The 15,332-nt window shown below is 52.8% G+C and overlaps 2 protein-coding genes across 2 annotated transcripts; one reads left to right on the top strand and one right to left on the bottom strand.

Moving 5' to 3' along the window:
* Positions 1-2,176: 2,176 nt before the first annotated feature.
* Positions 2,177-12,799, bottom strand: VPS13 (Vacuolar protein sorting-associated protein 13). Its single transcript, XM_062891608.1, has 3 exons — positions 12,523-12,799; positions 5,726-12,426; positions 2,177-5,673 (listed from the first exon to the last, which is right to left on the bottom strand). Exons 2-3 carry the CDS (start codon positions 12,214-12,216, stop codon positions 2,526-2,528), a joined length of 9,639 nt encoding a protein of 3,212 aa, XP_062742270.1. The 5' UTR covers positions 12,217-12,426; positions 12,523-12,799; the 3' UTR covers positions 2,177-2,525.
* A 160-nt stretch (positions 12,800-12,959) lies between these two features.
* Positions 12,960-15,036, top strand: QC762_512080 (uncharacterized protein). Its single transcript, XM_062891609.1, has 2 exons — positions 12,960-13,784; positions 13,850-15,036. Exons 1-2 carry the CDS (start codon positions 13,287-13,289, stop codon positions 14,837-14,839), a joined length of 1,488 nt encoding a protein of 495 aa, XP_062742271.1. The 5' UTR covers positions 12,960-13,286; the 3' UTR covers positions 14,840-15,036.
* The last annotated feature ends 296 nt before the right edge of the window (positions 15,037-15,332 follow it).

The following is a 15,332-nucleotide window of genomic DNA, read 5'->3' on the forward strand; positions in this document are numbered from 1 at the left end:
ATCACACTGGACTTAGTAATGTCGATGTCATGCTCTCACTCCCAGAGGGTTGTTAGCATGCGAAAAGGTCACGGTGGGTTGGTATGGGAGGAAACTGCACTGAGCCTTAAGAGACAGTATGAAAAAACAAAACCGATTTGGTAGGAGATAGGAAGAGATGGAGGGGGTCAAATAGCAGGGATCTGGCACCTCTACGGCACGTGCTAAAGGCTGTGGGTGACACGTGGCATCGTCTGGAAGGCTCTGGACAGGGCAGAATCCACAGGAGCAAGGTCGAAAATTGCGCCACTGGGGACTTCAACGAGGCAGGCGCGTTGTACCTGGATGATGGGAAGGCAGGAGCGACAGTCAGGTTGCGGGGTTAACGTTATTGGTGGGTTGCTCGTGAGTGCTTTGAGTTGGAATAATGCGACGTTGTGGATGGCAGCCATAGATTGTGGAATCAGGTGGAGTTTGTTGTCACTCGGTCAAGACACGTTAATACAAAGAGGATAACATTGGGAGTCAGAAATGTGACTGTAAATTGTGTCTCAGATGCTGACTTGATTTTGAACGTCTACCATGTAAAATGAGTCCTTGTGGTCATACCCAGCGGCGTTGACTCCGCAGTGCTGCATTAGCATTTATGAAAGGACGTCAGTCTGTGGTCCATGTCCCATTTCCATTCCAAGTAGATGGCTATAAGTTCTTACACTGATCTACCACGCCCACCATGCCCCTTACCAAGAAAAGGACAGGTCTTTTGAGTGCAGGAGCTAATGAAATAGATTGTTGTTTGTTAGAATCACAAAGATTTTTGCTGGGATTGTGTGTAGTGTCCCTTGACATAGAGTGTTATTCCTTATATGATAAGCCTTGATGAGCTTGACTGGCTGCCCTGAGTCACGATCGAGTTACTTCATTGGTCACTCTGTGATAAATACAACAATGAAACGGAAGCCTAAACTCATGCTGTTTTCGTTTCTTTGGCTTTTGCAACCTCCACCAAATCAACCAACTGTACGCCTCGACTATCTTTCAAGGTCTATAAACCATCTTGAAACCGCATATTTCCTTGCCTCCCTACCAGCACACCAACCCCCGTAAGACGAGCAGGACAAAAAGCGCACTCATTCCTCTCCCAGCACCTGTCTCTCCTCATGTGCCATGGGACCAACACCAGAGCACATCGTTCAGCTCCCCATCAGAAATGTGTCTGTTACTGCACTTGCTGAGGGTGAGACTGCTCCTGTCGCACAGCGGCATCAACAACAAGCTCAACAGCTCCAGCCTCAAGTCAGCACAGGTAGCCCACCTGAGCGCATCAATTTCACCAGTCCACCCCACTACTACCCGCCCGCCTACCCGCCATCCATTCAGAGGCCATCTCCCTATACCACAGGACCTGGAATTTAGAGTCTCAAAATTCCCAATCCCACCTCTCCGACGAGCTCTTATCCTCCGCAACATACCCTTCCTTGGAACTGCTGCCATCAATCTTATTTACGGACTAGAGGACACGCAAAAAAAAAAAAAAAAAAAAAAAGAATATCAGATACCAAGAGCGAACACCGAATCCACTTCTCAAAACATCACTAGATAGAAACGACACCTTCTTCTCCCGCGATCTCACCAGTCAGCAGACAACCACAACAGGGGTAGTACATACATTACGCTACATGTAATTCGACGCATCCAGCACGCTCTCTTAACAGAGGCGCGACCAGAAACATTGGACGATCCACGAATCACCATCAGAAAGTCACTTTTCTCGCTTCGCCTCTACCCCCACCAGGAAAGAAATCCCCTACAAAAGACGACTAGGCCAAGAAAAGCGTTACATTCTTCCCTCCCTAACCGCAAAACCTCAACATGATGGCTCCTGCTGAGTTGATACCATCCATTCAATTCCCAGCATTCACGCCCCCTCTCCTTTCGCCTCTCCTGAGCAAGCCGATCAAGAGGTATTCGAAACCGAGGCTACACGCCGTCACCAACCTGAGTTTGCTCACAGTGTTGCATTGTCTCTCCTCAGGGAACCTTTGACTCTGGCTGGGATCGCGGAGCTGGTCGTGTTCTCAACTTGCCTGGTCTCACCGGCCACTCTGACACTTACCTATCTCTTTTGCAATCATGACCATGACATCTCAATCTTTGCCAAGTGACCCATCACATCACATCGCAAAGCAGCAGGTACCATGGATACAAAATAATAAAGGTTCCTTTCATCAACTATCAAAACACGCACCAAAAAGTCGAAGTCATACCGCAGTGCTAAAACAACACGTGTGTGCCAAAGAACAACAAGTCCCGCCCGCAATCCATATTTCTCCCACGCCCTCTACCATTCAGTCATGTACTCATCAACCTCACCCCTTTGACCTCCTCAATCTCCTCCTCTCAACCCTCTCCTCCCTCGACCTCCTCCGACTCTTCCTCCTCCCACCCCCATCAGTCCCAACACTCCCAGTCCCAGCACTCCCAGTCCCAGATCTACTCCTCCCCCTCCCCCCCCTCCTCTTCCCCTGGTTCAGCAAGCCACGTTCCTACTCCAACCCCCTAAACCTCCTATTAAACTCCTCTACCGCCACCGCCACCATCCTATAAATAAACGTCCTCCCACTCTCCTCCCCAATAGGAATAAACGGCCCGTTCGTCCCCCCCCTCAATGTCAAGCTCAGCCCCGTCCTCTCCTTGGCAATAGTCTGAATATCCTTCAACGGCACATCCCACTCCGTCTGCAACCTCCGGCTCCTAATCAGCAAAATCCTCGAGTACGTCACCATAACCACCATGTCCTCCGTCGGGAGCTCCAGGTGGGCAATGTACTGCTCGTCAAAATACTTTCCATTGTCCACTTGCTTCAGCCATGACTGACCGAGCGCTTCCCGTTGGCTGTAGGGGCGGACAATACCGTCTGCGGGAATGTAACGGGGTAGACGGACACGATCGAGTTCCGAGCCGTCAAACACGGTCGTGGTGTTGCGTACGCCTTCAGAGATGTTCGACGCGAAATCCAAGACGCCAATGGCTGGTTTGGTGGCTAGACCAACGACACCCTTCCCGATACCCTTGAAGAAACCCAGCGCACCTTCTTGCTCCGCACCCTCAAGTGGCTTCCTCGCCAAACCTCCCACACCTGAAGCAACAGAGGTGAACAGGCTGTTAGCGCCCGCAGTGACGCCGTAAATGGCGTGCTTTGGCCGGTTGCGAGCACGAGTAATGCGTCGCCTGTCCTGGAACTGCTTATCCATCGTTGCCGCCGCAAGACCCTTGGCAAAACTGCCAGTGACCTTGGAGAGCGAGTCACTGACGCCAAAGACCGATTTTTTGAAGAACGAACCCGCGCCACGGGCGACGCCGAGACCAAAGTCCTCGGGTTTGTCAGACATGATGAGCCCTTGGTAGGGTTCGTAAAAGATGTCGGCGAAGCCAGAGCTGATATTGTTGAACAGACCGACTGGGTTACCGAGGAAGTCGGCACTGCCCAATATCTTGTGAACTTGGTACAGTGCTTCTTGGCTGTAGTGGTTCGAGATGTTCTGGATCAGGATCGGGATTGAAACACGGACGTTCTCCAGCATCAAGGCGTTGAACCGGATGGGCGCATCGTTGATGTTTCCAATGGCCATGGTCATGACATTGAAGAAGAACATGACAGGGTTCCGCGACGAAGTCTTGTCTTCGGCATTGACACGCTCCGTGCGCACAAAAGACAGATCAAGCTGCATGGGCTGGATGTTGAGAACCTCAAAGTAGATGTCCTTGCCAGACTGCTGCTGCTTGGGCTGCGGGATGTCAATGTTGTCATCGCAGAGCTTGTCCTCCTCGACAGTGTCTGACCACGACGCCCCCGGAATCTTGGAGTACTCCAACACCGCATAGATGAAGTCTTCGTCGAGTTCGACAGTCATCTCTTGCAAGAGAATGGTAGCGTACTTGATGTACTCGACGCCATAAGAATCATCCTTGACACGAGTGACCATGGCGTGCAACGACGGGTGAGCGTCAACCTCCTGGGCGCGCTTCGGAACCACGCTGGGGTAGAGAATCATGGGGAAGATGCCGCCATAGAGTTGGTTGTCAATCTGGATCCACTTGACAGCCAAGCTGATAGTCTGGTAGAGAGGCGAGTCACTGTACCGAAGCGCCACATCACGGAAGGTGATGTAAGCCAACTCCTTCATCTGTGAGTTGATGAGGGATACGCCAATGCCAGACAGACGCAGCTGCGCCCTAAAGGTAGTGCCTGTATCTAACTCCTTGGCCTCGAAGCCTTCGCGACTGGTGGTGGATCCTGCGTTCGACTTTTGCCGGTACAAACTCTTGGACTGCTTAAAGTTGGACAGGATGAGAGTCTGTGTCGGGCCGTCGGCGGTGACATTGATGTCAATGATCTTGGACTGCCCGTTGGTGCCAATAAACTTCATGGGCATCAAGTTTCCAATCTCGGCCAGCTTAACATAGCGCTCCTTGTTGTAAGCACTGATGCAAACCTCCTTGTGCTTCGCGGCTGGGAAGTCCCAGGCATAGGGCATGATGCTCCTGGGTGGCAGACGGTAGCGCACAGGCCTCCAGCCAGACCGGTCCTCGGTGCCATCCTCATCGATATTGGGGTTGACCTGATAAAAGGTGAACTCGGTGTCACTCTCATTGCGCATGGAGAAAGGCCAGGCCTTTTGCTCCATGGACAGGTTGAGGAATATGGTGGCATCCTCCATGAGAATGTCAACCCGAACGAGGCGCTGACGCTGACCAGCCTTGGCAATCTTGATGTGAGTTGTGCCGAGATCTGAGATGTTGAAAGGTGCTGTCCATTGGTTGTCGACACCAGGATGGCACATGCAAAGTTGCTTCACATGACCTCTGTTGAGAAAGTGTAATGGCCGGAAGGCACCACTCTTGAGCGAGATAAGGCCAGATGAGCTGGGCTCCCGGATGTTGATGTCTTCCCCAAGCTTGTTTTGGATGACATATCTTGGCGCCAGGGTAACCGTCTTGATCATCTTGTACTTGCCCTGACCCGACTCGACAGTAACACCAAGATGGATCTCGGCATTCCGTGTTGGAGAGTTGAGCACAACTTCCGACGTGCTTCCGATCGCGTCAAAGCTCTGCGGCTTACTCCACTCCGAGTCGCCGACCTTGAGTAGAGCACGATTGCGGTGGTCGTCACTGTTGAAGGAGAACATCATGGGCTTGGTTTTGCGGTGGCTTCCGTCGCCAATATCGATGAGCGCCTGACCCGCCGCAGCCTTGGCCTGTTGCATGAAGCCCTTGGAACGGACGCTGACATCCATACCCGTCTTGTTGAGCACGACGTAGGGGCTGTACACGGTGACCTTGAACGCACCACCGCTGTCTGGAATACGATAGTAGTGCAGCCGCAGGTTGAGCGCCATACCAGCATCGTCCTTGCAAACGAGATGTGTTTCCTTCTTGAAGTCATCGGTGGCCCCAGCGTTGATGATGGCAAACTCGCTCGGCTTGAACACAGTGTCCTGCATATCGACACTGAGGAGCAAGAGGTGCGACAGCTCGACAACGTGGACAGGGCTGACGCCGCCCTTGCGCAAGAAGTTAGACCAGTCCTTCTTGGTGTTCTTGTCGTATATCCTATACTTGAAGTCATAAGGCAGCAAGTTCTCCAAGGTGACTGGTGCTGAGAGTTTGAGACGCATGTATGGGTAGTTCCTGCGATGGTCAGTTATTGCGTTGCAAAGGCGCAGGTGCTGGGACAACATACCTAGTCATGGGATTTGCCTTGTCGAAGCGAGCAGACATCTGGAAATAGAATGGCTCTGCATGGTCCCCCTTGCACACCATCGTCTTGGTTGGCCGCTTAAGCAAGTCCCTCCACCACAGCGTGTCATTGCTCCATCCATATCCAAATCCAGGATCAGGACGGACAAGCAAACTCTTCAAGTACACAGCCCCAACCGGTGCTGGCCGGCTCTCACCGGGCGCAATCTTCTCAATTTTGAGAAGGTGGCCCTCGTGCGCATCGTACACACCAATCTCGACAGGGATATCCGTCTCGTTCTCAACCAACAATGGACTGCGCAGAGTCACATATTTGACGTTGTCGGTTCCAAGCTCGACGTGGACCAAGAGCTTGTGCAGAACCTGATCAGCCTTTGGCTTCAAGGCATACAAAAACTCGCCCTCTCGAGTGAGGCGAATGTTCTTAACCATGTCGAAGCCACTGCCTTCCAGCTGCACCCCAACGCTGCTAACACCGTTCTCTGCCAGAACATTCTCACGCATCTTCTCCCAGTCCTCAAAACTCCAAGGTGCTTCCTGCCCATCTTCCAGTCTGAGAGACGTCGGCTCCTCACTGCTCTGTCGCTTGGCATGTACAGCAACGTTGAACCCCGTGTAGTTGCGGATGCGATATGGTGCTTCAGCACCGCGAGGCTTGGACAAAACATCCTGGTCCTGAGAAAAGAAGGCGAAGGACTTGGACAAGAGAGCAATGCTAGCAGTGGTGACGGTGACATCAAAAGTCCGATTGGAGGCAACATCAACCGAGGTGACACCAGAGGCCTGGTCACGAGCTACACCAAGACCAACTTGCCAGGGCTCGATCAGAGGCTCCCAGGCGGACTTGGCAAAGTTGTAGATGTTGGTGTACATCTCGATGGATGCCTCCGCCTTCAGGTTGGAAGACCAGTTTGCAGCGGTGCTTGTGAACTTCTTGATGCTCATATCCAGAATGGGAAGTTCGTGCAAATCGCCGATCAGCACTAGACGGACTCCGTCAATGGTGGCAGTGAGCTCTTCGTGTCTAGGAGGCACCTTGACAATATCATGCGGCACGAGTTGCCCGGACTTGGTGGAACGACCAGAGGTGCTGACACCGCCGACACTCTTCTTGCTTGCCCGTGTTCTCGCAGCGAGGGTGGACCCGCCCTTTCCACTGGCCGATCGTTGCTTCAATCCTGGCGGTGCCTTGAGCTGCTTCGCCTTCTGATCGGAGGCTTTAGCAGTATTACTGTTGGCGGGAGTGCCACCAGACAGCTCGGATGCTTTTGTGATTGTCTGCATCACCAGCAAAATATCTCGGAGCGAGACCCTAAGAATAAGAGGCTCAACATCGACATGGATCTTGGTTGTCTGCGGCTGCGAACTATCCATGGACATCTGGACGGAGAAGTCGTCAATGATTCTCAGCCGTGAATCGTCGAAGCGGTCCATCCGACACAGGAACATGCCGCATTGAGAGATCTGGAAGGTGAAGGCGTGCTGCTGTGACAGGAGGACTTGCTTCGTTCCCAGCACGAGAGCCTCTGAGCTCGCACTCAATGGGTTGGCGATGAGAATGACTTGGGCATCAACCACGTTGACGCGGTAGGCAAAGGTCAACTTCTTGGGCTCCGGTGCTTTCGAGGCTTCAGCTGGCTTCGACGGAGAGATTCCGCGGCTGCTACTCTGGGAAGGTCTGCCGAGACTAACTTGCATGGAGTCTGCATCGCTCATCTCCTCCGGGCTCTCTATTGGGCTCTTGTCTGGGATAGCAGGTGGCTCGACAACCTGCGTACCAACAGTAATGAACTTCTGCAACGCAAAGAGGTAGTCCAAAGCGAAGATGACACGAGGACTGTCGATAGCAATCATGGCGATGACGTTCCTCTCCTCACCACCCGACATCGTGATGCTGGCCATGAACTGTTGGACATCCTTGTTGTTGCTCGTCATGATGCGACGGAACTTGTTGGTCTCGCGATGCCGTGTGTCAAAGATGGTGAAGGCCTGAATAACAAGTTCAGCCTCGAGACTCCCATTCGAGTCCATCCGGGTCTTGATAACGCTTGAATCCAGGCTAAACTTGGAAAGACTGGCAGCGTCCATATCACCAACTGGGGCATCTTCCGGGGCACGAATCAGCTCCAAGCCAATGGTGTTGACCGTGAAGACAAGGTCCAACTTCGTCCAGGCCTGGCCGTGAGTGCCAAGTTCAGGGCCCATGTCGATGAGCTTCTCGTTGCTGCTTTCGCTATTAAAGCCAGTCATGGTCCTAGCACGCTCCAGAGTAGCATCGTCGACGTCACGCTCAGCCTCCTCGTCACTCTGCTCAGCACCACCAGCAAAGGCGGCAGGCACAGACCTGGACAGCTCAAGAAGAGAATTGAGCTGGTAGGGAGTGATGCGGAGGTTGAAGTCAGTCATGGTTCCCTCAATGTCAAAGTCGGGCCGCTTGACGCCCTCCTTGTGCTCGGCGTACGTGACCTTGAACTCGAGATCAACGTGGTCGATCAGTTCCAATTCCTCCGAGCGGTCACCAGTGTAGTGGAAGTTGGAAGTCAGACGAATATTGCGGATACCAGCAGACAGCTTCATGGCAATATCTGCGTTCTCCGAATCGTCAAGCGGGGCAAACTTGTTCTGGGCATAGATCTCTCCCAGGTAGGCCGTGATGACGTCTCGCTTCGGCCTTTCGGGCATCACAACTCGAGGGAAGACAACAATGGGAGTGTTGATGACAACGTCGAACTTTATCCGACTTGACGTCTGTTGCAGCTGGTTGGCCTGGTTAGCCGCAGCCTGACGAGCAGCATTGTAGATGGCTTGCATTTTGCCAAACTTGACGAGGAAGTCCACAATCTTCCGGAAAGGCTCTTCAAGGAAATTGACCTTGACCGAACCGGCACGCAAGAAGATGGACGAGTCATAGCCTGGGTACAGCTCCGGCTTGAGTGGATCAAAAGTCTCGTACCGGAAATTGGCGAGCTCTTTGCCCTGGATTGTTACCAGTTGACGAAGACTAGAGTCTTCTGAAACACCCTGGTTGACATCGTCCACCAGAGTCAGGTCGCCGAGCTTGGTGTTGACCCGCATGGTTCTGCCAAGAAGGAAGACTCCAACATCGGCATGGTTGAACGACAGAGTGGCCAGCCGGATCCCATCATTATTCAGGATCATGCGAATACTCTTGAGATCAACCTTGACCCGGATTGCCCCGGCCTCCTGCTGGAGCTCTTCCTCTGGGGGGACCACTTCCACATCAACTTCCGAGTCATCGTCGGTAATAGCCTTTTGTGTACTGGCGTTGTTGCTTGCATTGTTATTGGTGAAGGTGACGAGGATGAAGTCGAGCAGCGTGAGAAGAGTCTTGCGCGTGACGACGAGATTGATGGTGGAGACGGCGACATCAACGTTGGTCTCGATGCCTTCGTAGACGCTCATGAACTCTGGCGACTCCTTCTTGACCCTAACAAACTTGACATGAACCAGGTTTCTCGCTTGCTGGCGATCTTCTACATCACCAGACGACACGATGGATTTGAACTCGGCGGAAGGGTTATCCACAAAGTCGTCGACGGTCACTGAACCCAGTGCCACTTCAGCTGCCATGTCATAGGGCCGAAGGTAGTACTCAACACCAAAGTGTTCGGCCACGAGTTCCACAAGAAGCTGATCTGGGCGTTTCTTGTCAGGATCGCTGCGGTAAAGTGACCCCTTGAGCTGGTCAACTGTGAACTTGAACTCGAATATCCGTTGCTGGAGCTTCAACTGGTCCTTAGCAGAGGTGTCTTTGGCGTCTTCGAACTTGTCGTTATCATCATCCAAGTCGTCGTCGTTCAAGATGATGGCTTGCTGAGCGGAGGGGAACTGGAGAAGCTGAGTAGACGGCGCACGGTCCGCCCACCGCTGTGACCGTGACGAGGCATTGCTGGCGAGACGGGGTCGCTTGGGGCGGGTTTCCAGTGACGTTTGTGTCTGGTCGCCATCAAACTTGGGTATCGCGACTTCGATGATTCGCATGAGAGTCTTGTACTTGGCATCCGATGCGCTGACATGTAGCACGGGGAGATGACCAGACACTCTGAGCTTCGTGAGGTTCGGAGCCTTGGGGATGATGGACGTCTCGACAACAAAATTGACGTTGATCTTGTCAACAATGTGAAGCTTTTGACGTTCGTCCTTCTCTACCAGCTGTTGTTTCGTCTCCTTAATAGAGGGTCCAATCAAGACCTGAGTGGATGTGAGCTTGACTAAGAACCGATCATACATGAGAGATTCCAGACGCTTAAAGTCCTCGTCTGTGTAGCTCTGGTTCTGCTTGGACTGGACCTCCTTCATCGTATCCCTGTCCACTAGCTCGCTGGTCAGGCTGATGTGACCGGCATCCAGAATCAGGCATGTCGACTTCTTGTTGGTGATGCTCTCGGGGATGATGATAAGGGGCGCTTGCAAGTCGAGCTTGGCATTGACAGTCTTGTGTTCCTCCAAGGCAAACTCCAGACCTGCTCTCGTCTGCTCTCGAAGGCCCTCCACCGTAGCACCAGCTGTCTCCATGAGCGCGTTGATGGACTCCATGTGCCGGTCTGGTGGCCTGAAGAAGTCGGCCACACCTACGACGACATTGGGATTCCACACAATTTCCAGAGGCTTGAGCTTGGCAGTCACAGCCACATCACCTTGTCCATCCAGAGGGTTCTGCTCGACCTGGAACTGGAAGAATGCCTCGTTACCGTTCTTCTCCAGCTCAGCGATGGACAGGCGTTTGTCGGGATCGCTCTCCGGGGCATCCTTGACGCGGACAATTTCCTTGTAGACACTGTTGGGAGTGGTGCCATCGTTGACGCGCAGGCCACCAAGACTGAGGTCAGCCAGGAACGAGTCAGGACGCTTAATACCCTTCGCCTTGAACACATCAAAGTGAAGACTAATTAGATCTCGGGTGTCACCATGAGGACTTTGCTTGAGCGTGAAACTTCCCATGCTAAGAGATGCCTCGAGTTGCATCTTGACAGTGTCCCTCGGTACGTCGACCTCGGCGGCAAGTGCCGTCTTCTCATCCCAGTCGATGACCTCGTAAAGCTCCTTGCGTTGTTCCTCGGTGATCTGGATGTTCTCAGAGTCATCCTGCTTCTCTTGATGTTGCGGCTTGGAACCCCACGCCCAGGCTAGCCAGCCCTGTTGTTGCTGTGGTTGCGCGGGTGGACGGTTCCTGAGGGCTTCCGCATTCTCCCTCTTAAGCTGGTTACGGGCGAGCGAGCGCCAGAACCGGAGATCCTCATAATCGAGCTTCCACTCCAGCCTGTTTAGGTCGTCATTCTCCTGGGCTGACAACTGTTGGCTCTGCTTCTTCTTTTTGAACAACTCAATGTATCGCCTCCTGTCATCCCTGCGCTCTTTGAAGTAGTCCCAGGACCAACGCCTGTTGCGCTCGTGGATCTTGCTCAGCACAGCATTGCCGGCAAACTGGAGCCATGCGCGCGGATCCTCTTTTGGTCTGACTCCCTTGGGCTGGTATTTCTTGTACTCTTGATGTCGAATAAAGTAATGGAAGAGGTCCACCATCATCAGCGCATCACGGTATTGCTGGTCATCCAACACAAGACCGATTTCATCAAACAGCAGGTTGCCCTTGAACTTGGGCACCTGTCGACTTCCGGTCTTGTCGAGCTCGATCTTGGCCTGGCCGGAAACAGGCTTCAGAATGAACTGATGCGTGCCAGATTGGTCGTTCTCCCCGCTCACAATCATGGACCTGAAGTTGGCGAGCATCTCGTCATGTGGCGTCACCTCGGTATCAGGCGTCGATAACTCCCTCCCAGGACCCATAAGCTTTGTGTCTGTATTCCAGTATACCGCTAATGACTCCAACGTCGCGAGCTTGTGTGTCGTATGGTTCGAGTCCTGGATGAAGGTGGGTGTCCATTGCCCGTCTGTGCTGATAGCGCTGAACTCTTCGAGGGTGATACCCAGGGCGAAGGGGTGACCCGGGGCCGAGATGGCATCCTCGTAGCGAACGTGGATGTTCTTGACTGTTATCTGCAGGTTGTCAACAATCTTGGTGACCAGACTTTCGGTGAAGCTCTGGGTGCGCTTCTGCTCTTCTTGGCTGAGCCCTTCCTGAGATCTCTCCTTGAGCAACTCGGCCGAGTCCAACTTCTCCATTTTTATCCTCTGCTTCCGCCTCTCCTCCTCCTCTTCATTGTATTCGGCCTCCTCCTTTGGGGACGCGAGAAGAAACACATCTTCGATGAAGATCTTGACTGGCGCACCCCGTAGATTGGACCAGGGGATTACTAATGTGAGCTCTCCCAGATGCCCCTCAATAACGTTTATTGGAAGTTTGAGCTGGTCGAGGGCCTCACGGCGCAGTTCGAGATTGCGTAGCTTGACATCTCCGGACCAGATGCCGACCTTGAGCTGTGTTGGGTCAAAGTTCTTGACATACATGCCCAAGAAGCGGTTGAGCAGGCCAGCTACCAGGCCTTCCAACATCTTGACTTTGTGGTGCCGTTACCCGGGCAGGGAACTGTCGTGTGTGTGGTTTATGGCGCGTGGTGCGGAGGACGCATTGGTAGGAATTACTCGCAATTTAGAAGTTGGTAAAACAGCCGTGGGTATCGATATTACGTTGGTAGAATCGTCAGGTCATGCCACGGAATCGCAACGGCAAAGAGAGGCTCGTGTATCGTGACTTCGTTGCAACTGGGAGTCAGGACAGATAGGTGTCAGTGATTATTGCTCTGTGGGTTCACGAAGCGGGGTTCTGGCATTGGGGAACGGGGACAGGGGGCTCATTACTTCAGATATCGCAATTAGGGAGAGTCAATAGAATGGAGGCGCACCAGGTGTGGGAGAAGATGACAATAAGGTAGTGGTTCTTGGTGCCGGAGCCGTCAGGTTTTTGGGCTTTGGAGAAGCGTCGGGTTCTTCGAGGTGCCGATGACGACTTGGTCTTTTGCTTTGCACTTTCTGGCTCTGCCTGCCGTTGGTGCCCGCGCTGAAGATTCCAGAGCTCGGGCCACCTGACTGCGGGGATCCGGCAGAGCGGTAGGTTCACGGTGGGGTGCAGTTCAACAGCCACTGGGAGAGTAAGTGTTGCCGTTGGGAAGATACCTATCATCAACTAGGATGATGGGGTCTCTTACAGACGTAATTCATGTCCTGATATTACATGTATAAATCTTACCAAACATCGGGTCAGATAGGCATTTGTTTGCTCTGTCTCCAGTGTCTTGACTCTGCATTCCATGACTTTTGGAGATGGTGGGGCATCAAAAAGCAAGCTACACGCCAGGGTGCTGCTAGCCACTCCTTGGCCTGTTATCAGGCTTGAGCAATCACAGTGCTGCGACTGCCCCACCCTCAACCTCAATTACGTCACTGGGGAACACCAGGGGCAGCTTCCAGTATCAAGAAGGCAATGATTCAAGGCACCGTAAAGACTGGACGGCCGGAAAGACGGAATGGCTTTGATGTTGTGGTCGTCATATTCCCCATAATGAAATTTGATAAATCTCCTCTTTCCAATGCTGCCATCCCATCTCATCTCTCTAATGAACTGAATGCCCTTTCCTTTTCTGCATGTCCCACGCGCTCGCTTCCCGTCTTTCCTGAAGTACACGATCAGGAGCACGGATACCATTAACCATTCAACATTGAACAACTCTAAATCCCACGATTGTCTTGTCTCGCCTAAAATGTTGCGTGGTTTCCGACCAGCTGTTGGCCGAGCCCAAGCTCTGTCTACAACCCTTCGAGCACCTCCCATCCGCCCCTCTCCCGCCTCCAAGAGCCTCCTCAAACATTCCAGCACCTCTTCCAGAGCACAAGTCACCACCCAACCGAGATTGCTGCCCTACCTCATCCGCACGCAATATTCCACCAAACCACCCGTGCAACCCACCCAGATAGACAAGCAACACGAGCAAGAAATCGCCCAACACAAGCTCGAAGCCCGACCAGACGAGGTCTCAACCACCTCAACCGTCCGCAAATCCATAGAAACTGCACAATCCAAACCCGACGATGTAGACTTTGGCAAGGAACTGCGCGATGACCTGGTTTGCACCCTTCCTTTCCTTTCTAACCCCTCCGACTCGGCCGAGTTACTGACACAATGTCATAGCACACGGTCAAAGACACCTTCGCCCTCGGCTCCGTCCCCCGAGAACCCTACCTCCTCGGCCTGGCCGGGACCTTGCCGTATCTCGGCACCTCCCTCGCAACAGTTTACCTCTCTTGGAACCTCAACGCCAAATTTCCCACCGACTCAAACTTTCTCAACAGCTTCATGTTCACCAATGAGGCTGCCTCCCAGTGGCTTCACTTTCTTGAGCCGATTCAAGTCGGCTATGGCGTGGCGCTCATCTCCTTTTTAGGCGCCATTCACTGGGGTCTTGAATTTGCGGAAAAGAACTTCTCCCGTGAGAGAACGCGCCTGCGCTATGCCATCGGTGTCGCTGCGCCGCTGGTTGCATGGCCCACTACGTTTTTCCCCATTGAATGGGCGTTGATCACCCAATTTCTGGCGTTTACGGGATTGTACTTTGCGGATGCGAGAGCAATGGTGAGGGGGTGGGCGCCGAGTTGGTATCAGACTTATCGCTTTGTTTTGACGGCTATAGTAGGGGGTTCGTTGCTGATCAGTCTGGTGGCGAGGACGAAGATTGGGGAGAGTCATGCGAGATTGTCGGGTGGGGAGTTGAAGGATTTGTTGAGGGCTGAGGATCCGAAGAATGAGTATCATAATTGGGAGAAGGAGGAGGAGAAGGAAAGGGCGAAGTTGAGGAAGGAGAAGGAGGAGAAGGAGAAGAAGGAAAAGGAGGAGGCGGAGAGGAAGAAGAAGGAGGAAAAGAAGAGTAAGGGGAAGAAGGGGGATAAGAAGGAAGGTGATAAGAAGGAGAAGAAGGATGATAAGAAGGACGAGAAGCAGGAGGATAAGAAGAAGGATCAGAAGGAAGAGGATGAAAAGACCAAGAAGAGCGATGATAACCCTGAGGAGCCAAGCAAGGATCGTGCTGAGAGCAAGGATGGCGGTGCCCAAGATAAAAAGAAGGAGCAGATTGGTAGCCAGGATGGCGGAAACAGGAAGAACAGCGAGAAGCACGACAGTTAAGGGGCTCCCGGAGATGTAGTAATGTCGTTACGGATGATGAGCTACTGAGGGTAAGGGGGTGGTATTTCGGATCAGGTTTCATTTGTCTTGCATGAAGGTTATGGCGTCGATATTCCCATGCTGTGTAGTATAAAATCAACGTGAAGTTATCTCTCTACGATCGGCATGACTTCCTACCATCCCTACCAGAACCAGCCCCCCGATTTTCTTCTTGTCTCCCCCAGTGCGGTGTCGAACGAGTCTGGAGTCATCCTGTGGGTGTCCATGTCAGCTGATGGCTTGTTATAACAGAAGCTGAGGGTGCTAACTTACCTTGGAGGATCTCATGTCAGATCCGCTGGTGATCGAGTTGGCAGCAGCGATGGCCTCAAACAGCTGTGCCTGTTACTACCAACGGGCGCGGACACTTTGATCTTGCCACCAGTGGAAGAGCTCTTGACTTGGTAGGTTGTCCTGTCGTAGGTTTGAAGACGCGTCGCTTCGGGGACGCCAA

Source organism: Podospora pseudocomata, chromosome 5, assembly GCF_035222375.1.
Source record: "Podospora pseudocomata strain CBS 415.72m chromosome 5, whole genome shotgun sequence".
In the NCBI taxonomy this organism is placed as follows: domain Eukaryota; kingdom Fungi; phylum Ascomycota; class Sordariomycetes; order Sordariales; family Podosporaceae; genus Podospora; species Podospora pseudocomata.

What these genes read in the sequence shown, in the direction of transcription:
- QC762_512080 (XM_062891609.1), top strand. Translation starts at nt 13,287, where the DNA reads ATGCCCTTTCCTTTTCTGCATGTCCCACGCGCTCGCTTCCCGTCTTTC. An exon ending in AGGAACTGCGCGATGACCTG is followed by an intron (nt 13,785 to 13,849) that starts GTTTGCACCCTT and finishes ACAATGTCATAG; the next exon opens with CACACGGTCAAAGACACCTT.
- VPS13 (XM_062891608.1), bottom strand. Translation starts at nt 12,216, where the DNA reads ATGTTGGAAGGCCTGGTAGCTGGCCTGCTCAACCGCTTCTTGGGCATG. An exon ending in AAGGCAAATCCCATGACTAG is followed by an intron (nt 5,674 to 5,725) that starts GTATGTTGTCCC and finishes TGACCATCGCAG; the next exon opens with GAACTACCCATACATGCGTC.